The following is a 26,916-nucleotide window of genomic DNA, read 5'->3' on the forward strand; positions in this document are numbered from 1 at the left end:
GTATCTGAAGCCCGTGGAACCCTCTCCAATTAACACCACAGAAGTCTGGGACTTCGGGCAGAGAGCTCAACCATGAACTGATTAGTATCCAACTCTTGCCAAGGGCTCATTTAAGACATCTGATAGCAGAGAGAGATGGCTTAACATGCAGATTAATCAGCCATTCCTCCAGATTCTCTATAGTTTTAGCCATATACTAAATTGGATCAACACAAAGCAACATTTGTCCTCCATAGTAACTCAGTTTCTTACAAAAACACCTTCACACAGTTAAGATTTATGCCTTCAGCTTTTATGGGGAGTGGATATAAGAAACATCCATTTAAAAAATCACTTAGAGCGTTTGTAAAAGAACAGTTGAAAGCACTGTCCATTATGCTATCGAATGCCCCTTAAATAAAACAAGCACATGATAAATTCAGTGCCAAGAAAAAGTTTGTCTCTCTTTTGTTTGTTTTCCCTCATCAGAGGAGGATTGTATAATCACATCTCTTTCGCCTCAACTCTCCAAAACTTCAGAGGCAAATTCAGGGCTCAAATGCAGTAACTAATCCATCCCAACCATCTTGCAATACCTATTCTTTGATTTTTTTTTTACCCCTTTTGATCTTGATTTTATTTTTGTGCCTCCTGCTTTAAATTGGACTTCGTTTTGCAACCCAACTTAAATCTTTTTGCCTTCAAAAGTAGGGCATCCATCCTAAGTAGAGAGATTTTTTCTTACCCTCGAAAAAATCATAGTCCTCCCAGCTGCTACAAGTGCTCTTGGACTTGACAGACCCATTCACGTCATTGCCCTGATCTCTCTGGTTAACACGATGGAACGTGAGAAGACCCCCATCAGCTTCAACCCCTCATCTACTCAGTGCACCCAAGCTAATGAGGACAAGAACCACCCAGCTTTTAGGACTCTATGCTTTAGAGTTTCAGGAGTGAAGCTGATCCCCAAAGCCAAACTGTTTCTACATAGGATGACAATACTTGGGACAGACTCCCTTCAAGATGAAAATACTTGGGACAGACTTGACCTAGGGCCATAATTCTATCCAAGCCATTCTAAACATTTCTTTTGAAATAAAAGGAACAAGCATTAACCACTGCATAGATTCTACTTTCCAAAGATGATGCAGTAACGTTTCCCATCTCACATGCCGTGTTTGAAATGTGACCTTGCTGGTCTCCCATTAAGAGATGGGGTCTCTTTCTCTACCCCCTTGAACTTGGACTGACTCTGTGATGGCTCTGACCGACAGAAAACAGCGGAGGTGCACTGTACCAGTCCCGGGGATAGCTTTCAACTAGCCAGGCACTTCTACTTCCTGTGTCTTGGCAGCCAGCCGCCACGTAAGAAGAATGACTGTCCTGAGAAGACGGCGCCATGAGAAACCCAAGCCACATGGACAGGGCCTGGATGAGACACCACATGGGGACAGAGGGAGATGCCCTGGAACGTGGTGACAAGTGCATGAGAAAGCCATCTGGAAGGGGATCCTTAGCCCTAGCTGTCCCAGCTGTCACCATGTGCATCAGAGATGAACCCCATTGAGTCCTTCCCTAATTCCTGACCCTCAAAATTGTGAGTGAAATGAAAATCAGTGGTTTTCAGGTGGGGATTGGGACAGTACCTCACTTGCACTCTTTGTGGGGATCCAATATTTAATGCGTGTAAAGCCCTTGGCCCAGTCCCTGGCACGTAGTAAGTGTTCAATACATGGTAGTTATTATTTTTAATCTGTCAGGTAGCAAAACTGAGCATTTTGTGTAATACCTGCATAGGGATCTGGCTTTCTCAAGAGCTCTTTTGTGACAACATTCCACAGTCACACAAGATGACCTATCTAAATAGAGTATTTCCTGTCTTATTACCACCTCTCAGTTAGCCTCAGCAGGCCCCAATTTACATGTGGCATGGTATCCACATGCATACGCAGACATGTTGTAGATCTAGAGAGAATCACACAGTGTCAAGCCAGGCCTGATCACTGCTGAGTGGAGAATCCAACTGGGAGGTCCTGGAGAAAAAGCCTACTGCTGTACTCAGGCCCAACTTGCCTCCTGACAAGTATCCAGGGAGCTGTAATGGTATGAGACAGAGGCACAGGGAAGGAGGAGAGATTTAAGGGGAAGACAGGAGAAGAATACCACTTACACTCCTGGCAGGTTTGCCCATGTGCAGTATCTCTGAATATTCTGAGCTGCACGTTATTGCTTTCTTTGCAATTCTTCTTTTCCTATGCATATATTTTAACATATCCATGTGTTGGTGCTGGTTTATCTATCCATCAGGCCAGTGTTTACTGAGTGCCCATTACGTGCAAAAAACTGTGAGAGATGCGGGGCCTGGGGCCTTAGATCAGCCAGGGAAAAGCACACTGACAGCTTTCGCAACAACTGTGTTGGATCCTCAGAATAATAACCAAACCTTTTCCCGCAATTTAGTCTCTTTATTTCTTCCCACTCTCTGGAGAACACAGCCACCAACAAATCCCTTCCAGCTAAAAGAGCCCATTCCCTCCCCGAGTTCCCCTCCTGTTTCCTGACAGTCTCTGCATCTCTCCCCCCGGGGGAGGCTGGGATCAGCGCAAGAGGCCTTCAAAGAGGCCGTCTAAGTCGGTGGGGGAGGGGTGCGGAGCATCGGCGCTGTATGACGGCACCGCACACGGCACCGAGGATCAGGGCTGTGAGACACAGTCAGCTCCAGGGATGAAAACTCTTCTTCTGGGGCTGACAACATCTGTTTTATTTTGAAGGTTGCTAAGGAGAGTTCTAGCTGGGCTAACGTTGTTCCAGTTCAGTACTTCATGATGAGTTTCTCGCACGGGGTTCAGACGGCAGGAATAAAAGCTCGCCAGATGCACCCGCTCCTTTCACTTTGCAGATATCGAAGAATCACTTTGCTACCAGGGATGACTCACACCCCGCCTGGTCTCGCTCAGAATTGGATGGACCCTCTGCTTGTTCTCTTATTACTCGTCTTCTCCCTGCCCCCTCTGTCCCCACTTGCCAACTCCCCATCTTTGCCAAATAACAGCTTATTAGGAAGAAACAGACAGTGAATGTGCTACTAGCCCAGGAGAAGATTTCACTGCAGAGACAAGGAAGAGCTGAGAAATGAGTTGGGGCTCACGGCGGGAGGCCATTTAGCATTAGACAAAGGAGGAAATGATTTCCGAGCCTTTAAAGATCGGTTTTACCTCCTAATGGAGCAATGCCAAAGGCCTTCATGCGGGCTCGGAACAGTCAGGGGACAGTAGAGAGAGAGATCAAGCTCAAAACAGGGAAGAGGCTAACCGGCAGGCCTGTCTCCATCTTTGCAGTAATGGACTTGGGAAGCGAAGCACTCCACACTCCACCCGGCCCCATCCTGCCTAAGTTCACTTGCAATGAATTACAAGATAGTAACAAAATTAGGAGAAGTCAGCCCTGGAGGGCAAGCATTCAGGAAAATAAGAGATGGGGAAGGTGAGCGTGGTAAAAAAAAAAAGAAGAGGATACGACAATGACCTTCACATATATGACAAGTAACAATAACATGGGTGGCAAGGAGGGCAACAGTTGAGGGCCACTCTGCTCCTCCCTTGGGAATCGGACGTGGGGAGAGAGCCCTCCAGAAGAGCAGGGGAAGCAGGCAGCCTCCTGGATTTAACTGGTATCTGGAAAAAAAAATTCATTTGGGCATTCCAGGTCATTCAGTGAAAAAAAACGTGTTCCATTAACTAAAGGAATTCTTTTTCTTCCCTGGGCTTTAGAAAAGCCCCAGGTCCTGCCAGAGAGCACCTAGGAGTCTAGGAAAAGGAAAGGGAGAATGGCAGTGTTCTCCCTCCAACAAAGATCCATTTCAAAGAGCCATTCAGCAGGGCCCCTGACCCTGCAAATCTCGACAACAGAAGGAATATATATCCTCTCAGATGAGGGTATTGAGACAACGGAGGCCACATTATCTAAACATTTCCCTTGCCTGCCAGATTCTATTTCAGCCAGTTTTGCTTTCTCCCCCAGCTTGGGATCTATGCAGGAGAGGGTATGCTTGTCCTTATATCAAGAAGGCCGAAACAATGCAGAACACACAGCTCCCTTACTCCTCTCCATATCCCAGAGGAGGGATTAAGCCAGAGAGGTGAAGAGCCATCCCTCCAAACCACTCACCTAGCCAGGTCACAGCCACAGCAGCTGGGGCCGACATGGCCTCTGCCACCTTATGCCAGCTCCTGTTGTGCCCGGGTGTCCAGAGCGCCACGTGGCAGAAATAGTAGCCAGCATTTTCTTTGCTAACATCTCGAACCAGTAAATGATAGGAACGTGCATCCACGTGACTCAAGGCCATGCGAGGAGAGCTGTGCACCAGGGAATCATGGTCCAGTCGAGCCAACACATGGCGGCCGGGCAAGGTGCTGTCAGGCGTCCTGCTGAAGTACCATGTCACCGCGGGTCGGACGTCGTCCGCTCGGTCCGTTGTAATGTTGCAGGTCAGGTCCAGCTCCTTTCCTTCAGCCACAGACACATTCCTGGCCACAGCGGCTCGAAGAACTGGAACATTAAAAACAAGGACATCTAGATAATCTCGATCGTATTTGCTGCTTCCACCCCCGTCCCCTTAGATCATCTCCTTTTACCTTCTTATTTGCACCATTCAAGTTAGAAGGCTTTGTACAGTTTTAAGTGCTTGAGAAATGTACTGAATAAACGAATGAAACATACCATATTTCTTTTTATTTCATTAAAACAATAACAGCAGCAAGCACTTATATATATATATGCTTACTATATGCCAGACACTCTTCTGAGTGCTTTATAAATTTCATCTTCAAAACAACCCTATGAGGTAGTACAATTATCATCTCCATTTTACTGATAAGGCAGTTGAAGCACAGAGAAGTTAAATAACTTGCCCAAGGTGCCACAGCTAATATGTGACAGGCTAAGATTCAAATCCCAGCTGTCTGCCTCTAGGGACTCTGCTCTTAAGTGTTACACTATTATCACGTACACTATCATTTGAAAACAAGTCTGCTGAACATTACAAAACTAAAATTATACTTTCTCCATATGCATGACAGGCCTTGGGTGACTTTCAGAGAAAAGACAGCTCGGCTCTGGCTGGTACATATTGGGGGCCAGGAGCTGGAGGGTAGGAAGTGAGGGTGAAACCATCTTCTGGGTAAAAGGGGGTAGGGAGGATCCTAAACAGAAGGACTGGGAAAGTGAAACCAGACAATATGCCTAACGAGTCAAGTCTTCCAAAGGCAATGCACTTAGAGCATCATTTATTCTGTTCCACACACCGCCTTAAAGTCAAGGATAAAGCATATATTCTAAAACCAAACCACAATGATTTCTGGATTACCCATGCCACTGCCCTCTCTGTGTGGATAATTAAAAGTAGACTATATTTAGACGAAGCACTGAAGGATTTGGTGTCATGGTCTCCAGGCAGATGTGATTTCAGCATTCCCCTGTCAAAGCTTTTTACATGGAAACATTTTAGTTTATTCAAGGGATTTTTTGCAAAGAAGTTGAACATCTGTAATCAGAGTAGAAAAACATTCAACACGTGGTAATGCTCTAGGAACAACTGCTTAGATGATAAATAGCCGACACCTCCCAGGGGATTCAAGCGGACGCACAGCACGGTCCTGGTCTTCTAGCAGGAGTCACTCAGCACCAGCTGCGGTCCCGGGTCAGCTCAGCGACAAACGCTGTCACTCAGTTCAGAAAACATGCAACCCCAAAGCCCAGGCCCTTTGGAGTAAATGACTTTCATATAAATATTTCCAAAGGCTGATGATATTTCAAAGAAGTGTTTCAGGCCAAGTTCAACATCTGCCTTGATGAAGACAGAAAATGAGGTGGGCATAGTATTAGAAAAAGGAATTTGAAGTCTGATTTCTCACCTCCACCCACCTTCTTCCAAATTCCTCCTCCTCCTTCAACCTTTAAACGAGCCAAAAGTAATAAGAGATATCTTTTGAGAGGAGTCAGTATGGAAACTGCTGCCCTGAGCCTGTGCTACGGTTTGAACCTCCCCACGTACAAACCGTGGTCAGAGATACCAGAATACTGTCAGAGTCCCTCTGTGCCGGCCACCACTACTGGCGGTAAAAGAAGGCTCAGGAGGGAGCCAGCTGAGGAAAGAAGTGGGCAATATGCAGCTGTGGACAGTACGCATGGAGAAAACAGATTCTTGCGTTTAGAATTACTGGCAGAAACATCTCTTTAGCGGTATAGTTCACTTTCTAATATTTTTTCCCAGCAAGTGGCTAAATATCTTGTCACATCACTAAGCATAGTTGTCACATGTTCTATGGGATTGGAGGGTTCACTGCTGGGACAGGATGAAGCACGGTGAAGGGAAAAAAAGAATCAGTTCTAAGGACTCGTAATGCAAGAGGGGACCTCAGACTAAGCCTGTAGTGATGCAGGCTTTCTCCTACTGGATATAACTGAACCTATAAATTACACACCAACATCTGCATCAACCAGACCACTCCTAATATAGGGGGGTTTACTGCCACCTACATGACCTACAGCCCCACCATTTAAGTAGTTTTGTGCCATTTATCATAACAATGCAATAAGAATACTTAAGAAGGTAGCTATGGACAACATTCATAGCAGCACTGTTTACAATAGCCAAGATATGGAAGCAACCTAAGTGTCCATCAACAGACGAATGATTAAAGAAGATGTGGTGTACATATACAATGGATTATTACTCAGCTGCAAAAAAGAATGAAATTTAGCCATTTGCAACAAAACCTGTAGGGTATCATCCTTAGTGAAGTAAGTCAGACAGAAAAAGACAAATAGTGCATGTTTTCACTTATATGTGGAATCTAAAAAATGAAACAAATGAATTAATATAACAGAACAAAAACAGACTCACAGATACAGAGAACAAATTACTGGTTACCAGTGGAGAGAGGGGGAGGGGGTGGGGAAAGATAGAGGAAGGGGATCAAGAGGTACAGCTACTAAGTATAAAATAAATAAGATACAGGATGTAATACACAGCACAGGAAATATAGCCAATGTTTTATAACTTTAATGGAGTAAAATCTATAAAACTATTGAATCACTATGTTGTACACTTGAAACTAAAATAATATTGTAAGTCAACTACACTTTAATTAAAAAAAAAAAGCTAGCTATGGAGAATGCAGGTGTTGAAAATGAGAGTAAGATCATCACTCTAGTGTGGTGGTTCTTAACCTGGGGTCCACAAAGAGAATTTAAGGAATCTGTGACATGGATGGGAAAAACAAATTGTCTTTGTTTTACTAACCTCTACGTGAAATATAGCAGCTCCCCTCATTATGAAACTAAGCAACAAACCAGTGTAGTATTATCTGTCCCTGGGACCTTGTTCCCAATAGAAATCACAGATATTTTCACATCACCTTACAATTGTTGCAGATATCTTAAAATATCATTTATATTCATCACTTATCAGAAATTACAGTAGTTGTTAGGCCTGCCACTATATCTTATTATTTAATGCAATAATAAAACACTATATTATTATATAACAAAGTTGTCTTAAAAATATTTTGATTACTATTCGATGTAATTGTTTTCCTTTGTCATCCTCCACATGTATTTCATGAATTAAAACACATTAACTCTGAGAAAGGGTTTGTGAGCTTCAAAGGACTGTCAAAGACGCCCATGGCACAAAAAGCTATGAACCCTCAGGCTCAGGTGAGAGCCAGATGCTACTGCCTGCCTAATAGACTCAGGGTGTTCAAGTCTTATAACTATACTCTGGGTTTTGTGGCTTGTTTGAAATTAAAAAAAAAAATACCTTTACAACTGAACTTCTTGTATGAAAAGATAATCCGCTGCCAAGCTGAAATTCTTAACCCTCCTGCCCCGTTAAAACAGTTGTTTGATGCAAGCTGAATATCCGTGGTTTCTTAGGTCAGATTCCTGGCAGTTCCTGGCAGATCACTTCCGAAAAGGCAGGTGACCTGAATCCATCTGGGAAGTGATTTCTGCAGCCAGGAGAACTGAGTGTGACCTGCAGCCCCTCTTGTCGGCAAGAGCACCTCCAACCTCACCGACGGCCACGGTCACTCAGTGGCCAGTCAGTGCTGCTTCTACCAAATCCAGCTCCTGTGTTGTGGTGTGAACGCAGGGTAGAGTGCTCAGGACAATGCAGCTTGCAGAGGAAAAACACGCCCCGTGTGTATCGTTTCCTGCTTTCCTTCCAATCTCAGCAACAGAGCGACCACACACTCTTGTTTATAGTCAGGAAATGAGTCCAGCCAAGGTCTTCCCAGTTGACAAACCAGGAGGCAGCAGGAACAGCAGCAGAGTGCTCTGAGATCTGGAGATGTCGGACTCCCAGCAAACCAAGTCTATCCAACCATGCACAGCAGGGACATCACCCTGAGATGGGCTCTTTACACTTTCTCTCTGCCAAGCCAGAAGCTCCATGAGGCCTGGGAACGATCCTTAAGCATCTCTGACCCCAGAGCCCAGGACAGAACTGAGCGTACAGTAGGTTCTCTACTGATGCCTGTTGGAAACTGAGTCAAAAATGGCCTGTTTTTCTTTCCTATTTGTTTTTCTTTTATTTTTATGGGTTTTCGAAAATGTATTTTGCATTTCCTTAATTACTTCTCTAGCAGGAGTAAGAAGGGTTTTGTTTGTTGTTTTTGAAAAGGCTGGTTCACAGATGACAACAACTCCTTGCGTATAGACCCCAGGGCTGAATGCTTCTGGGGTATGTGGCCTAGAGGACATAAGAAGAGGCCCAGCCCTAGGGAATCCCTCACCTACACATCTGAGGGGACCTGAAAGGCAGGCCTAGAGGACCCAAGTCAGACGAGAGGTTTGGGGATGAGCCAGACACGTACCCAACAGCTGTGGGGAAGGGCAGATCCAGAGATTTAGGAAACACCAAACAAAATGAAGCCAAGGGAGCGGGCTGGGGACAGCTCCACCCCAAAGCCCCTCTGACCAACAGGCCGGACCTCTCCTGGCACTTAAAAGGACTTAATCTTTCAGTCCCAAAATTCTCGTAGTATCTTATGCAACCTGCAGCTTCCCAGGCGTCTCGGCACTTGGCACAAAACAAATGCATCCTCCCCAAACCATTAACACCACACTACTCCCTCACCCATCAATGCGAGGCCTCCCAGGAGCAGCAGAAATCTCGTCAGAGAAGAAAAAGGCTCCCGGCCGAGTTCTTCACAGCACATTGCCCTGAATAACATATAGTCTAAAACATACAATTTCCAGAAGCTCACCTGTTGGCTGGATCATCACGGTGGCCACATCCACGGCTTTTTCTTGAATTTCTTGCCAGTTACCCTGCTCTCCGATCCACTCGCTGACGATGCACCGGTAGGAACCCTGGTCGGAGGCCAGGGCCCGGGACACGGAGAGGCGGTACCCGTCGCTCCCCACGGTGTCCAGGCGCACATCCCCGCTGCGGTAGCGCTGCTCGTAGCCGGGGCCGGGCCGCAACCTGCCCTCGTGGGTCAGGGAGAGGATGCTCCGGCGGGCGGGGCCGCGCCACACCTCCCAAAGCAGCGCCAGGTGCGTGTGCAGCGGCGACGCGGTGGAGGCTGAGCAGCGCAGCTCGAAGGGCTCGCCCTCGCGCAGGCTGGGGCCCGGGGAGGGCTGCGGGCCGGCGGCCACGCGCAGAGCATCCGGCAGCACTGCAAGGAGAAAGCGGAGCCGTCAGCACACCGCCACCCCAGCCACTGCGCAAGTGCCCAGCACCGTCCGGGGCTTGCGGCACGATTTCCTCCTCCCCTCCCCTGTTCTAAAGCCCAGATGGGCACGGCTGCCCATTGGGCTTCATCTATGATCTCAACTTTCTGACTTGAAAAAAGAGGAGACACTAATAAGACCCCTGGCTAGAACTGGGTGGTGCAAACTCCCTTTTGGGAGCTGTGCCTTGGAGTTCTACTTCTGCCGACCTTAGGCAAGTCACTTTTCCCCTCCGTGCCTCGTTTTCCTCAACCCTAAAAAGGGATGACAACGAGACCTATCTCCGGAAGTTGACTGAGAATTAAACCAGCTATAAGGGAAGGTGCCCAGGACAGTGCTTGGCACTCAGCAATCACAATCAAATAACCAGCCACTACTGTCCAAAATTCCTTTGTTAGGACACAGGCTGGAGTAGAGAACCTGGGGGATCTTCTAGGAGTTAAGGCAGTGTAATCCGCAAAGCACAAAAGCACAGGAGAGCTTCCTGTGCCTTGAGGCCTGGGGAACGTCTAAGAATGACTAGGGTGAGCAGAGGGTATCTGCAGGGTAGGAACCCATCGAGGAAAACTGACGCCTCAACTATTTAACTATTAGGACCCACTGGGGAAAAGCTGGGCTCTTGCATAGTCTAGAAAAAGGGGGCTGGAGATCAGGGAAGTGTCGGTGACTGCTCTTGAGGAAGGGAAGCCACACGTGAAGTAACCAGCGAGGAGGCCCCTACCAAAGGGCAGGGACAACCTCTCAGGCTTGCCTATGGGCTGGCTGAGAGAATCCCCAAAACCACTGTCCATCATCTCCTTGGGTTTTCCTGCCATCCCACACTCAGAAACGAATTCAGTGTCCTTGAGAAGGGACTACTCTAAATAACAGAAAAAAAAACTGCTACATGTTTAGAAGGACACATCACAAAGACCTATCTCTATTGCAAATGAATATAATGACCTTCTACTATACACATTAGTCTGTGAGTCCAGCTAACATGACTCAGTTCCCAAGACCAGTTATCCCTAAGGCCATGGATATATAGTTTGAACACCCATGAAGCTGAAGGCCAGAGAGACACTAGACCATGCATGGCAGCCACGAGAGGCTCCACTTGGGCAGCCAGCCAGTCTCTTTCATGGCCATCCATCTGCTTTCCTGACCCCAGGAGAGCCTCTCCTTACTCCTGCCTTTCAAAGACTGGAGAACAAACAGAAAGATACTGGGCAGTGTGTGTGGGGGGTGGGTGTGGGGGGGTGTAGGTTCCCCCTGCTGCCTCCAACTCCTCAAGATGAGAATTACACATGGAGACGAGGGTGCATCTGACCTAGTGGAGGTGGCCCATGTGTGTGATGACTACAAAAGCAATGCATTATTTAACTCCAATGCAAGAATGTCTTATGGGACTTTTTTCTCAAAAACATATTTGGATTTTGTAGAGGAATGAGAAGAGGTAATGGAAGAGGTAGATTGGACATTTTAATACCTGCATAATGGACATGGCTGTTTTATTCCCTCATGAGTCTAATGGGGGAACAGTATCTGGACAATATGGTAGTAGCCCATAAATCATTACAGAAGGAATGAATGCCTGAATCAACCCCTTCTTTTTATATCATCATGTACATCTTCTGCTTTCCTGATCGTTAATTACACTACTACTCTGACATAATTCTTTTTGGAACAAGGCAGGATACAAATAAATGCATACTTAAGTAATAATAATAACAACACTAATAATGTTTCTATTTTGCTAGCCCCAAATTAAAATTGTTTGCTCTTGCTCATTTACTAATTAGCTGTGTGATTTTAGGCAAGTAATTAACCTATGCTCTTCCATTTCCTCATGTGTTAATCAGGGAAATACCCTGCCCTCTCTTCTTCATTGGGTTGAGGATTGAATGTGTGAGTTAATCAAACAGAACTTGGAAAATGGAAAAACAAACAAACCCAAACATTCCAGATACATAAGGTGTGATGACTTGCACAGCCAGGCCAATAAGGTTGCAGTGACCACATCATTCTTTCTCCACATATGACCCCTACAACTTCTAGAACAAACAGGTACTTAAGTCATGAAGGGCACAAAGAGAGACATGAGCTTTGAAGTACTGTTAGTCCCATAAACCTGAACATCAGTGTCATCATGACCATCACCTTCTCGTCCCTAACCTGAGTGCTTACTATGGCATTGCTCTGAGGCTTTACATGTCCTAACTCACCTTGACCTTTACGGAAGGCACTGTTTTCCAGAGGACGAAGCTGAGGCATGGGACGTGCCCACGGCCACAGAGCTGACAAGTGGGAGGGCGAGCCATGGGACCTACTGCGTGCAGGCAACCTGGCTCACAGCTGGAGTCGCCATCACACACCACTCTGCCTCAACTCACCAGCCACGGGAGGGCTCACGATCATAATGGAGTGAAGAGAAAGGACGCTCAGAGGCCACCTGGCCCATCCTCTGCCTTTAATCAGGTAAGACATTATTCGTCCATTGGACAGAGGAGGGAACAGAGACCCAGAGGACTTAAGTTTCTGGCACAGTCCCGCACAGCTGAGTGGCAGAGGAAAGTCCAGTGCCCCAGCGGAGCAACCCCCCGTGAGGATGTACCTTTAACTTGCACTGTATCCTCATAGTTGCCCTGGACGGTGGCATCCGTGCTGGGGGTGGAACACTTGTAGTGGCCTTGGTCTGAGGGCTGGACGTTCTTTATGTGCAGCTCCACGGCGTCGTTGGCCGTCCGCCGCAGCACGATGTCACCCCTCTGCAGGCGCTCACGGTACAGCTGGGCAGGGAAGCCCACCTCCCAAGTGCTGGCGAGCTCCACGTAGCTGCTGCCCGAGGCCAAGAAGCTCCAGTCAAAGTTCTGCTCGCTGGGGCCGTCGTAGTCGCTGACGTTGCAGGGGATGACCAGTTCAGTGCCCACCACCCGCACCAGACTCCCCGCGGGGACCCTCACCACACGCCCTCGACAAAGAGCTGCAACAACAAGAGGTGAAAGGCAGGGCTTGAATCCAATAAGGTCTTCCCAGTATAAATGTGGTAAAACTGTGGGCGCTCCGGCTCCCAGGCACATGGTGGAAACGTGACATCGACCAGCTGGGGAAATGTGACACTGACCAGCATGCTGCCAGTGTCTGTGCAGAAGAAGGCTGAGCCCACCCCAAGGACCCCAAGCCAGGAATACCCCGCTGTGGTGAGTACCTCTCATGCAACAGTCTCCTAGGATTGCCAGGGAGGAAGAGAAGCACTAAAAGTAGGCTAACCATGAACTTGAATAGCTTTCTCCCTCCTGTTACTATTTAACCTACTGTGATCACTCAACATGAGGTAGAAATACTTTAGGTTTTGTGTGAAAGAAAAGGACACAGCTAATCAAGTATTTACATTTCTGCCCACCCTATGTCAACATTCTTCCCTAGAGATGATTCCCTGGGGGCTCCTGAGACCTGATTTACAATGATGGCTGCCAATTTTTAAATCCTAGAGCAGCCTGCTGATAAAATGATTTAACTCTGGTTATCTGACATTGCCTATAAATTAATTTTAAAATATGACAACTCTACCAAGTATTAATTTTCTATTTTCTGGCTCATTTCCTTCTCTCTACTCTTCACCCTGATCTAAATTCAGAATGAGGATAGGGAAGCACAAAGGGAGACAGTGCCTGCTCTGGCTGGTTGCTGGGCGTTGGTAGGAATGCAGCGGCTTACTGGGGATGAGAGGCCTGGTGGACAAAGCCAAGAGTTCCCTGGCATTCCCTGCCCCAGGTGCACAGGCGTCGGGGAGGGCCCTTAGGGACCGTCACCTGTGTGTCCTTTAAGATCGCGCTTCTTTGCAACCAACTTCAGCACATTTTTTTGCAGTGCGTTTATTACCTGTGTTAGCATTTCAATTCAGACCAAATGAACTTGCATGGCTCTTTCCTGATGTTCTATGAATAGGTATAGCATTAAGATATACAGGAGAAAGCATGGGCTCTGAAATCAAGGAGACAAGTTTAAACTGAGAGACCTCTTTTAGCTTTGGCTTCCTCCACTATAAAATGAGGAAAGAAGGATTCACTTAGTTGATGAAATAAAATGGCTAGCTGAGACTGCCATGTAGTAAGAGCTCAATAAAATGGAACTTCTATTATTTATTTTCAGTTCTGTGTTTCTGTCATTTGTTACGGGCTGATTTGTGTCTCCCTACCACCACCACCCACATTCATATGCTGAAGTCCTAGCCCCCAGCACCTCAGAATGTGATCTTATTTGGGAATAGGGTTGTTGCAGATGTAATTAGCTAAACCGTAATGAGGTCATACTGGGGTAGGGTGGGCCCTAATCCAACGACCAGTATCCGTAAAAGGGGGGAAATTTGGACAGAGACAAGCACTCAGGGAGAGTGCCATGTGAAGATCAAGGTAGAGATTGGGATGATATGTCTATGATCTAAGGAATGCCCTGCACCCCCGGTCCCAGGAATGCACACTGGGGCTGAAACAAGGTCAGAGTCCTCCTTGCTCATTTTTGCTGAAGCTGCTCAGGAAGACACTTTCACCTCCTTTGGAATCAGGGTACTACAGAGCTGCTTTGCTCTGAAGCTGCATGTGGGCAGCCCTCCTGACCAGGTGAGGAAGCCATCTACAGCAGAAGAGACCCAGGTCAACACTGGGACCAAAGAGGCGCAGAGAATGTGCCCTCATGACTAGATGGCATCATCCGAGCCACTAGATCTGCCATACCTTCTAAATCATGCCACATGCACACACACATACAAACACATATGCACATGTGCACACGTGCACACACACACACACACACACGCACACGTCTTCCCCTGGACATTTCAATTCCTTGCAATTCCACTCACACCCACTTATATTCCTTAGGCTAATTTCTGTCACTGGAAACTCAGGGCACTGAAATAATACCCAGCAAGCAGTGAGGTCATCATCACCACATTTCACAGAGGAAACAGGCCATCGTTTTTACATTTAATTTCACAGATGACTGGATAATTCTGACTCTCCCAGAGAGACCCTTCAGAAGTAAGCTTCAAGACTTCCCTGGTGGTGCAGTGGATAAGACTCCGCGCTCCCAATGCAGGGGGCCAGGGTTCGATCCCTGGCCAGGGAACTAGATCCCACATGCATGCTGCAACTAAGAGTTCACATGACACAACTAAGGAGCCCATGTGCTGCAACTAAGACCTGGTGCAACCTAATAAATAAATAAATAATTAAAAAAAAAAAAAAAGAAAAAGAAGAAGAAGGAAGCTTCATGGTGGAGACCCGTAAGAGGGAATACAGCCTAACGCTTATCCTCCTTGAGCCCAGTTTCCATCTGTGAAATGGAGACACACCCTTAGGGCTGTGTAAGGATTAACTGAGCCACAGAGCACTCACAACAGTGCCCTGCACGCAGTAAGGGTCTGCGGTCACCTGCTTTGCAGGCCGCCTCTAGAATAAACCTGATCACAATCATTCACTTTGCTTACTTGACAGGTTTACAAAGGAATTTCCTAACATGTAAACCTTTGCAATTTCTGGCCCTTGTCAAGAACTTCACCAGCGTCAACAATGGGCTCAACGGGGCCCTTCGGCATGAGGCTACATTCCTTGTAAGGTGTCTGTCTTTATTCTTAGCGAGTGGAGCTCAGCAAACTGAGCCAGCTGCTTGAGTCAGCTCTCCAGTCCTGCTTCCACAGAGTCACCCAAATCATCTTTTTAATGCACAAATCGTATGTCTCTTCACTGGTCAGAAGTATCTCATGGCTCCTCATCACCTACAGGATACACTCTTATCTTCCAGACCCCCCCACTGTGATGCCCCTGGTTCATGCCACCTTCCCTCTCACCTGAATTATAGCAACAGCCTCTCCCAACTGGCTGCCTGCCTTCCCTCTGCTCTTGCCCTCCACTCTCAATACAGCCAAGCCATCTTTTAAAAACTTAAGTGTATTATGTCCTTACTCTGCTCAAAGCTTTCCAATCACTCCCCATGTCACTCAGATAAAAGCCAAGTCCTCCCAGAGGCCACCAAGACCTCCCAGGACCTGGCCCTCTTTTCTTCTCCAAGCTCCTCCCGCCACTGCACTCCAGCCATGCTTTCCTCCTAAGACTCTTGAGCAGAGAGACCTATTCCAACCTAGGGCTTCTGCACATTTTCTCGGACTGGAGCACTCTCAGACATAAACCCCACTCCATCACCAGTTTCACATTTCATTCTAGTGTCGCCTTATTAGTGAGGCCTTTCTTGACCACCTTAAAATTGTACACACCCACCCTCATTCTTGTCAAATTTTCTTCTTATCACTTATCACTAATATTCTTTATGTGTATCCATATACTTTTACTATTATTTATTATCTGCCTTCTCCCACCAGGATGCAAGGTCTAAATGAGCAGTGATTTTTATCTGTTTTGTTCACTGCTGAATGCCAGTGCCTAGAACTGGGCCTGGTACATAGTAGTTGTTCAATAAATATTTGCTAAATAAATGAACAAATAGAAGACACACAAGATCCTTCATAGTCTGGCCCATGGCTACCATTCCAGCTTCATCAGCTACCATTCTCCCACCCCTTAGTCCTTAGACTTCAACAAAACAAATGGCCCTTCAGTCTCTGGAAATGCCATGCTCCCTTGGGCCTCACAGCCTCTGCTTCTGTGCTTCCTTCACCTGGAATGCCCTCCCAGCAATCTCTCAGCCTCTTGCAAGAAGCAGCTCCAGCACCACCTCCTGTGGGAAGCCTTCCCCATCTCCCCTGGGGTCCCTTAGGCACTCCTGCCTCAACTCAACCTGCAGAAGTACCTTTGACCCTGGCTATGTTACAGTGCCGCTGGAAAAAGCCAAGCAGATAGGAACAGATGCTTGAAAGATCAAATTCTAATCTAAAAAAGATATAAACCCGAGCAGTGTCGTACATGCACAACTGGGATATGCCCTCATCTGTGGAAAGCAAGATTTTGAAGTTTAGTTAACAGAATTTCAATTTGCTACCAGCAGTCTGCTATTTAGCACATATTTCCTTTAATATTGTTAAATAACAGCTAATAATATTTAAAAAATAAACACAACTTGTAAAACATAGAGCATATGGCTCTTTCCAAATCAAAAAGAATATCTGCAAAGCCACACATTACCAATTTTAGTTGAAACCTCTTGTAACAGTTGACTAAGGGGAAAAAACCAAAATTTTCCTCTGGTTTTCCAAATTCTACCAGTATTTCAAATGAAGAGTCCCAAACACTTTGGCACCTGAACTGTATTAGGTTAGATTTCTATAAAAATGTCTTTACTAAGAAACAATTTAAATTTGTTTTCAGGGGTCAATATAAGAAACCTTTATATGAAAAGCATTTCTTTATTAGTTTTAAAAGGACTATTGAGGCCACTATTGTGTTGTTCAATGATGCAAGAATCCATATGATAAAAGTCTCTTAAAATTTAGTACCAGAAAAAAAATACCAGTTGATGGACCACTGTGTGCTCTTTCCCCAGAAAACAAGAACTATATAGGCGTCTCTCACCACTCAGGTCAGTAACCACAACCCAAGTACCTTTGATACTCAACACAAATTAGGGTACCTTAATAGCACATTTTGTGCAGTATATTAAGGCTCTGATGCTAAACCTCTCTCTCATAATCCCAATTACTAAGTGGCCCAGCACCACATCACCATTCCGTGGTGATGCCCAGACCCTCTCAGATAGGTCTCAGAACCCTGCACTGCTTCCTAATTCCTGTTTTTAAAATTTCTGCCTAAACCTACTCAAACAAAATAAAACAAAACAAACAACACACAAACAACCCTGAAGACAACTGTTACTGCTTCATCATCTCTTTTACCTGTATTCCAACTTCCAAGTCCTGTTTTCCCCAACATATATAAAATTCATGTGTCCTTTTGTACCTTAGCTTCAAGGAAGTCTAGTACGAAATATGACAGTGAAATATGGAAACCACTCACAATCTAAATTTCTAATAATTATCTCTTTCCTCTACTCTACACCTTCCTGTGCCTTCTCTGCCACCCTTGTACTTTTGATTTCTTTACCCTTATTTTAAGGTTAATTGCATGTATGTGTGTATTTCACTGTAAATTGCCTCAAATATGTTTTTTGGGAGGAGGGGAGATAAGTGAGGTATAAATTTCAAAAGACTAATAATGGAGATGAGATACGTTCTGCTATGATGGACTAGCTTGTATCAGATCAACTCCCCACCCCCTGCCCCCACCCCAGAACAACTACAAAAGATGGACAAAACACAAGAAACAGATCATTGAATGCACTGGTGATCAATCCAGGTATCTGGGACTAAGGGACCAAGATCACAGAAACACTCCAAGGTGAGCCTGACAACATGCACTGCTTTTTCTCTTGAAATATTTGCCAATTTTAAGTTGTGTAGTAAAAGGTAGTAGTTCAGAACTGCCAATGCCTCATGGGGCCAAGAAGACAGCAACTGAAGTTCAGGGCCATTAAGAAAGTCATAGTCTAAAACAAGCAAACAAACACAAAATGAAAGTCATAGTCTGAGGTGGGGGGAGTTGGTGGGGGAAGATTGGTAAGTGTCCGAGAAGTTAAACAGAAAATAAATATTAAGAGGCTAAAAGGTTAAGCAAATTTTTCGACCATCTCACAGTACTGGGGAAACAAAAATTGGAATTCCGAGTTCACAAAGGAAGGTGGACTATAGTAAACACCCCAAACTGAATTATAGCCCTGGAAAGGGCTATGCCTTTGGAGTAAGAGCAAAGCTGAAGAAACAACCAGCTCTCAAGAATACTGAAATCTTGTCTCAAAACATCTCAATTCCTAACTGGATTATAGTGAGCTTCTCTTACTGTATTAGCCTGCTAGAAAGAAAAAAAAAAAAAAAAAAGTAAATCTTCTTATGAAGAAGGTAACATCATACAGAGCCTCTACAATTTTTCAATATTCAATCAAAACCTAACAGACATTCCGTACAACAGCACCAAATGACTGAAAACAAAAGACAACAAACCAGACAATAGAAACAGATGCACAGAGATCTAGATATTGGTGTTATCAGACATGGACTTTAAAATAACTACGATTAATTTATTTAAGAAATAGACAACAGGATTTCACTTAACTTTATTAAAATAATCAGATTAAAATCCTAGAACTAAAAAAAAAAAACTAAAATTAAGAACTCAATAAATGGGTTTGATATCAGATTAGATGCAACAGAAGTCAGTATAAGATATCCAAACTGAAGCACAGGGTGTAAAAAAGATGAAAAATGCAGAAAAGAGTCTAAGAGACACATGAGAGACAGTAAAAAGGTCAAACACGTGTAACAGAGTCCCCAGGATGAGAAAGAATGTGATAGAATTAGAATTAATTTCTGAAGAATAATGGTTAAGGTATTTCTTAAACCGACGAAAGACATCATGACACAGATTCAAGAAGTACTATATATCTAAAGCAGCACAAATACAAAGAAAACCACACCTAGGTGCATCATTGTAAAACTGCTGAAAGGCACAGAAGGGAGCAACAATTCAATGATACCTGACTTTCAATAGAAACAATGCTCATAAGACAATGGAATGACATCTTTTTAAAAAAATATTTATTTTATTTATTTATTTACTTAGTTGTGCCGGGTCTTAGTTGCAGCAGGTGGGCTCCTCAGTTGAGGCATGCGGGCTCCTTAGTTGTGGCATGCAAACTCTTAGTTGCGGCATGCACGTGGGATCTAGTTCCCTGACCAGGGATCAAACCCGGGCCCCCTGCACTGGGAGCGGGGAGTCTTAACCACTGCACCACCAGGGAAGCCCCTGGAATGACATCTTTAAAGTGATGAAAGAAAGTAACTACCAACAGAGAATTCTACACAGAAAAGATATCGTTAACAAAGGAAGGCAAAATCAATATGCTTTCAATCAACTCTCAACCAGGGAAAGAGAATTAATAAAAAGAAATGCTAACAAAATACCAAAAAGATATACTAAAGGGAGTTCTTCAAATAGGAGGAAGATGACCCCAGATGGAATCATGGAAATGTAGGAAGGCATAAAGAGCAACAGAAAGGGTAACTATGTGGGTCAATCTACTGAATGGTGACTATGTAATACAATCTTAGTAATGTCTTCTGGAATTTAAAATATATGCATAATTAAAACATATGACAACAACAGCACAAAAAGCAAGGGAAAAAGTGAAATACATGGAGCCTAAATGTTTTCTAAGGTCTTGCATTTGATAAAAGGATCATCAGTAGACACTAATAAGTCAACAGTGTATGTTCTAAGCTCTAGAATAACCATAAAAATGAAAGAGTGGATAAAAAACTAATGAGAGGGGGATAATAAAAAATACTTGATTAATCAAATAATCTATAATTTCAGCAAAAATCATATAAGCTTTTCTCAAGTATTTACTTTGTAATGTGTTCACTTTGATTCATCATCAAATTTCTCTCCACAACGCTAGGATAGAGTAAGAGGAGGAATAATAACATACTGCATCTCTCTTATATGCCAGACCACCCCTATCACAGAACCAAGGAAACAGACTCAGAGAAGTTAAATAACTTGCTGAAGGTCATAAAAGCTATGAAGTGAGGGACTCAACCCAGGTTTATCTGGCCCATGCACTGCACTGTCAAGGCACAGATGGGCTGGGTTGGTTTTGTCTTCAACTGCGTTGTTGATACTACCATATTCTGTTGATTTTGTCTTTGCTCTAAGTAGGAAGAAGAAACGGCTTGAAATTCCCTATAAAATATTTCAAATTCTCCACGGGCAATGTGAACCAGATAGGTAACAAAGTAACCAAAATGAGTTACTAAGGGAAGAAATATATATTCTTGACATGAAATAGAGGAGAGGAATCCCGTTTCTCTAAATGGGATTATTAAAAATAACTTCCAGTTTCTTCAAAAAATTTTTTCTGATAGACTGCTTTCATTATTTTAAGTGATACTAACTCTACATCTCACACTTTCATGTTCAAAAAAGGTGAAGAGAACTTCATTCTAAAAACATATGGGAAGGACTTTTGGAAGCCCACCTCTCTGACTTTTCAGCAGTGCAGATAATTAACATGCAAGAGGTAATTGTTTCCAGATTGCTATTTGCCTACCTCTGAAGTACTCAAGAAAATAATTAAATGCCTTCAACCTTCTTCCATCATGTAGAATGGATGGAGATCGGCAAGAAAAGTCGGGCAAGTTTTTCAGTGCAATTACTCCTGCAATGTTTATTTCAATAAGCACTATTGGCAACCATGAGGAATCATTAAGAGAGACAAGCTAATGAAGATGAAACTGTATTTATCCACCCTCTTACACCCCCTTACGATATCCATGGGAAATAGATTTTATTTCCTGGGTTATCATCAATATTATTCTAAATCAAGGCCTATAGAGTACAGCAGATCTGCAAAGGATTTTTGCAATTGTTCCTATTATTGCTCAAATTTTATCACCTCACTGAGCTGCCTAGAAGCAAACAATCTGATTTTACAATCGGAGCCATTTGTAAGATAAGTATTATAATTTACTGAATCCAGTAGAAGGGAAATACCCAAACCGAAGAGCTTGTGGTATTTCACTTTGCCTTGTAAAATGACAGCTAAGTCCCCCTTCTCCAGTCCTTACAAGGCCTTTATGAGAGACCAGGGGCCTATGGATTTCTATACGAAGTTCCCAGTCCACATGTGATTTAGAAGTGAATACACAGAAGGTTAAACCTGTAAACTCTCACAGAGCCTTTATTGCAGTATCTGACTTAACGAATGCAAAACCTTTGTCTCTGCAGGACTGCCACTGAGAGGTCTGGCAAGAAGGGATCATGCCGGCTTTCATCTAGACAGTCCCTAAGTGGTGAAAATGCAGCAATGTACACATTAAACAAGTTACAGCCAGCAGAGAATGTGTAATGAAGTCACATATGGCAGTACTTCAAAATCCCATCCAAACACAAATAAGGTTCTACTAGAGCAGGACTTAGAATGATTTTTTTAAAAAAGGTTCAGCTAAGACCTCAGAGAGGTAAACTAGACAAATGCAGTATGACTCATTTAACAAACAACTACTGAGTAAGAAGCCCTCAGTGCTGGATGATATGTGAGAGAGGAAGGTAAATCAGCCTTGGACCTTCTTTTAAGGGACTTATGGTATGTTGAGTCATAAGGGGCATGTGAAAACTCTAACATGAGGAAAGAGATAGTAGCCAAAGAGAGGTACTAGCAAGTGCTGTGGGGTTCCTCAGAAAGTGAGGGTGCGTCCCTCCAAAGGGATTAGTGAAAAGCTTCATGCAGTGTCAACATTTAAATTGGGCCTTTGAAAAATGGCTGGGAAGTAGGGGTTGGGCAGGGGACACTGAGGAGGAAGATGATCAGAGTTAAAGGGAGGAGCATAAGCAAAGGCCTAGGCAGGGACATGTGGGAGTGGTGAAGAGTAGGGCGAGCGGAGCAGTGCAGTAAGAGCAGGCTGGAGTGGACACACACGCAGGTGGTCAGTCAGGAGCCCTCTATAAGATGATGGGGCTGGGGGTGGGGGTGGGGGGTGGGGGAAAGGTTGGTACAAGAATCAAAAGAAGAGCAAGGGCAGGGCTTCCCTGGTGGCGCAGTGGTTGAGAATCCGCGTGCCAATGCAGGGGACACGGGTTCGTACCCTGGTCCGGGAGGATCCCACATGCCGCGGAGCGGCTGGGCCCGTGAGCCATGGCCACTAAGCCTGCGTGTCCAGAGCCTGTGCTCCGCAATGGGAGAGGCCACAACAGTGAGAGGCCCGTGGACCGCCAAAAAAAAAAAAAAAAAAAGAATAGTCATCTTAAACTTTGTGTATGAATAAATGAATTGTATATTTCTCAAGCACATGGTCCACATTGGGCACACAAAAAGCTATTTAATAAGGACTCATTTAATTAATAAATGATACCTTGGGGCTCCCCTGATGGCGCAGTGGTTGAGAGTCCGCCTGACGATGCAGGGGACGCGGGTTCGTGCCCCAGTCCGGGAAGATCCCACATGCCGCGGAGTGGCTGGGCCCGTGAGCCATGGCCGCTGAGCCTGAGCATCCAGAGCCTGTGCTCCGCAACGGGAGAGGCCACAACAGTGAGAGGCCTGCATACCGCAAAAAAAAAAAAAAAAAAGAAGAGCAAGGGCAGGAGCGGAAAGGCAGCAGCTCTAAGAGCCATGCTGGAAGAAGAATCCATTGATAGACCCGAGATGAGAGACATGCCCTAGGGAAGCTGAGAGCTGCTAAGGAAACACAGAGGAAAAAAGTAGTCATTGAGATTCAGACAAGTTGAAAGGTCCACTCGGCATGGAAACCCCCTAGTCCAAAGATATCTGAGCCCCAGATGAATGTGGAGTCACATGCTTGGAGAGGAGATCTGGTGACGATATGGGACATGTGGAGGTCCATGGGGTCACCGGGGGACAGAGTACAGAGAAGAGGGAAAGGGACAAAATCATAGTGAGCTCCTATTATTTAAGACACAAGCAGAAGAAAAGGAGCCAAAAGAAAAAAGGCAAAAAGGAATAGTAGCCAGTTAGGAAGAAAACCAGAAAAGGCTTACATCCTAGCAGCCAAGGGATGCAAGAATTCCAAGAAGGAAAGGCTGGAGTGATACCTACTGTTTTACTTAAGGACATACCCATCTACTTGCTCCTGGGAGGCTGCGAGTTCCTAAGGTAAGACCTGGTTCCTATACTATCTGCATCCTGCACAATATCTAGAGTAGAATCCTATTATGCTTCAGTTTGGAAAAAATGAGCAACAATGTCAAACCTGCAGGAAAGTCAAGGTAGATAGGTGCTGTGAAAAGACTTCTGCACTGATGACCACATAACCACTGGTAACCTCCACAGAAGTGCATTTGCAGTAATGTGGTATGGGACTTGGAGGGTAACAGCCAGGAGAAAGGAATAATCAAGATCTAAGTAAGAGAGCGTACAACCATGAAAAGACCCCAAAGCAGGCAAGAGGAGATGAAGGGCACAAGTGGGCAGTTTATCCTGGAAAGTCAGCCAGTTGGTCCTCTCAGCACCTTCTAGGCACTGCGGACATTCGGCCAAGAGTCCCTGCTCAAAAGAACCTTGTGTTCCAGTTAAGGGGAGAGTGGGGAAACAAGCCCAGAGTGCTGATAAATGCTATCAAGATAAAATAGGCCAACGTGCTGGTGACTGGGCATGGGGGAGGGCTGCTTTTAGCCAGTGTGGTCAGGAAAGGCCCCTCTGAGCAGGTCACCTATGAGTTCAGACCAGAATGAGAAGGAGGCAGGGGTAGGACTCTGGGGTAAGAAAGACTGCTCCAGGCAGAGACCCGCAAATATAAAAGCACTAAGATGGAGCAAGCCTGGTGTTCAAGGGATAGAAAAAAAGATCAGTGTGGCTGGATTATAATGAACGAGGGGGCAGGGGCCTTGGACTCTGGTTGAAAAGGGAAGCACATAAAACTAGGGAATGATAGAGCTTGCTTTATTGTAGAAAGCCCACTGGTTGCTGTGTGAAAGACGGATTACTGTGGGACCAATCTGGAAGCAAGGACACCAGAATGGAAGAAGTTACGGTCAACCAAGCAAAAAACGATGGACATTTGGCCTCAGCTTGTGGTGGCGGTGATTCTCAGGAGTAGTCAGATCCAGGATATATTTTGGATATAAAATGAAAAGACACACTGCCATTTTGAATGTGGAAAGTGAGGAAGACAGGAACTGGTATGACACAGGCTCTGGCTTGAGCACCTGGGTGCATAGTGAAGCCACTAACTGAGAGGGGAACGTAACTGACAGGAAGAAATTTTTATCAGGAAAGGCTAGAGTTTTCTTCCAGCCCTTTGAAGTCTGAGATGCCTGCTGGACATGTGAGTGGGGGGTACAGTGGAGTAGGCAGTGAATTTATGTGTCTGGAGCTCAGGGGGGAGGTCCAAGCAGAGACATTCATTGGAGAGTCATCAGCACATAAATGGTATTCAAAGCCACAAGTGGCATGGGATCACATAGGGACAGAGTGTATACATACAAAGGAAAAAGGAGCCAAAGGTGGAGCCCTTACTTTTTTAGAATTTAGGAGAAAAGGATGGGTAAAAATATAGCAAGGTTTTGAGGCAAAAAGCTTGAGGAACCTTAGGTTGGTCTCCAGTGTCTCAGTGAAGTAGCAGAGACGGGTTTAGATCCTGGAGATTGTGGACAAGGTTTAGAATAAGAATTAGAAGGAATATAGTGGAAAAGCATCACAAAACTAACACAAGGTTCACTGAGGCAGTAAAGACACCCTAACTGGTAGGAAACTCAGGTGGGCAGGTTGTAGGATTTTCCCCAGCAAGATGATAAAGCTCAAACTTAGAGACTACGGTTGGTGTGGGTTACTCAACTACAATATGAGGACTGGCAAAGAAATGTGGCAGAGGGTCCTTAGGATGTTAACAAGCTCACTGCTGGCATGCCGACCACCAGGATGAGAGCCCAGGAAGTGAAAGTGGCTTGGGAAAAAAGGAACTTTCAAGATCAGGGGGATCACGGTGAGGATGAAGAATAGGTTCAACACATACGAGGGAATCTGAAAGGAGGAAGGCAAAGCACTTGTGGTCACACAGGGAAATATCAGAGTTGACAATCAAAAGGTGAAAGAGGGCTTCCCAGGTGGCGCAGTGGTTGAGAGTCAGCCTGCCAATGCAGGGGACACGGGTTCGTGCCCTGGTCCGGGAAGATCCCACATGCCGCGGGGCGGCTGGGCCCGTGAGCCATGGCTGCTGGGCCTGCGTGTCCGGAGGCTGTGCTCCGCAACGGGAGAGGCCACAGCAGTGAGAGGCCCGCGCACCGCAAAAAAAAAAAAAAAAAAAAAAAAAAAAAAAAGGTGAAAGAATTCAGTGATGACAAGGTCCAGGTGTGGCCATTAAATCTCATGAAGTGTGTTATTTTCTCAGGAGCTAAGATGACCGTAGAAGGCACTTCCTGAGTCCTTGCTGACCTGAGCTGGCTGCAGAAACACAAGGAAGGGACAATATGACTAACAGACCATAGAGGTGAAGAAGGGAGGTACAGAGATCTAAACCTTGCTTTCACTTAACATTTACACGACAGTTTCGGGCTCTGGTCTGCAGTCATTCATATCTGCAAATCTTCTTTTAGCTTTCATACCAGGAGAGGAGGGAGAGTAAGCATCTGTTTCCCCAGGTCAAACAGGACCTTGGTGATAGAAGACGTCGCACTCCATGGGAACTGACAGGCTCTTCAGTCAATGCAACTTTCCTTAGCTTTTGCTGCTGAGATAACCATTCCCTCTGGCACTATAGACAGGAAAGGCAAGGAAGACAGGAGATGCAACTGAGGAACACAGCTGCAAGTCACTTCTTAAAGACTGGATGATTAAGTGAACTTCTTCTTACCACCGAAGCACTAGATCACCTAACCATGATGTCGCTCCAGCTCCATGGCCTTTGAGAGATCCCAGGAGGCCAGTCATGCCAAATCCTTAATTCCACATTATGAAACTGTGCAGGTCTGTATTGAGTCAACATGGCTAAGTTGGAACTACACTTCCTGGAAACCTTCTCCCTGCGCAGTTCTGGGTTAGAGTTGGACAAAAGAGACGTAAGTGTGTGTGAGATTTGGGAGGTGGAAAGGAAGCAACAGCCATTATGCTCTGGTGGTCGTCAGGGTTCAAGGCAGCAAGAGACAGATGCACAGGTGTTGGTGGGCTCCAGTTTGTTCTAGCTCTTCTTTCTGCTCTGGGTTTCTTCCCAAATGCTATCTTTACTGACCAACTCGGCTCCAAGACCATCAGATGCTTGGCTGCAAACTCATAGGTGGTAGCTATACATAGGCAACTACCCTTACACAGACTCTTATGCCAGACGCCCCCCCCCCAGCCCCGTGTGCGCCACTCGCAGTCCCACTCTGCCTGGCTTCTCGATTCCTCTGCCAGCAACAGCCTGTCCACCCCCCCTAGTGCTTCGGGGGGATGACTAGTGGCTTTTCCTTGATCCCTTTTCAGACCTTCATTTCCCCAGCTCCTCCCAAAATTGTGTAGTCTAATTCCTCTACTAAATGGCTTACTCCATAATATTCACAGTCGCTTGCTCCTCTGATGGAAGACTGATACATAAGCCAAGTACTGAGCAGAAAGCTTCGCCCTCAAGGACTCAGTAACTGACAAAAACCACCTTACATTGATAGCATGGCTTTAGAGTTTTCAAATCCTGTTCACATGGTTTAATACTCAACCTTGAGAGGATTA

General features: G+C 45.3%; 1 protein-coding gene across 1 annotated transcript in view; it reads right to left on the reverse strand.

The window, feature by feature from the left end:
• PTGFRN (prostaglandin F2 receptor inhibitor) overlaps positions 1-26,916 on the reverse strand; it is an 84,355-nt gene that overhangs the window by 40,895 nt on the left and 16,544 nt on the right. The window contains exons 2-4 of the mRNA XM_081224322.1: positions 12,314-12,682; positions 9,252-9,665; positions 4,147-4,527 (exon numbers count right to left, since the gene is read on the reverse strand). Of these exons, the coding sequence (XP_081080448.1) occupies positions 4,147-4,527; positions 9,252-9,665; positions 12,314-12,682 (1,164 nt within the window). The remainder of the gene's footprint in view (positions 1-4,146; positions 4,528-9,251; positions 9,666-12,313; positions 12,683-26,916) is intronic.

The sequence above is a fragment of the Mesoplodon bidens genome (genome assembly GCF_964165515.1).
Source record: "Mesoplodon bidens genome assembly, chromosome: 2".
Lineage (NCBI taxonomy): Eukaryota > Metazoa > Chordata > Mammalia > Artiodactyla > Ziphiidae > Mesoplodon > Mesoplodon bidens.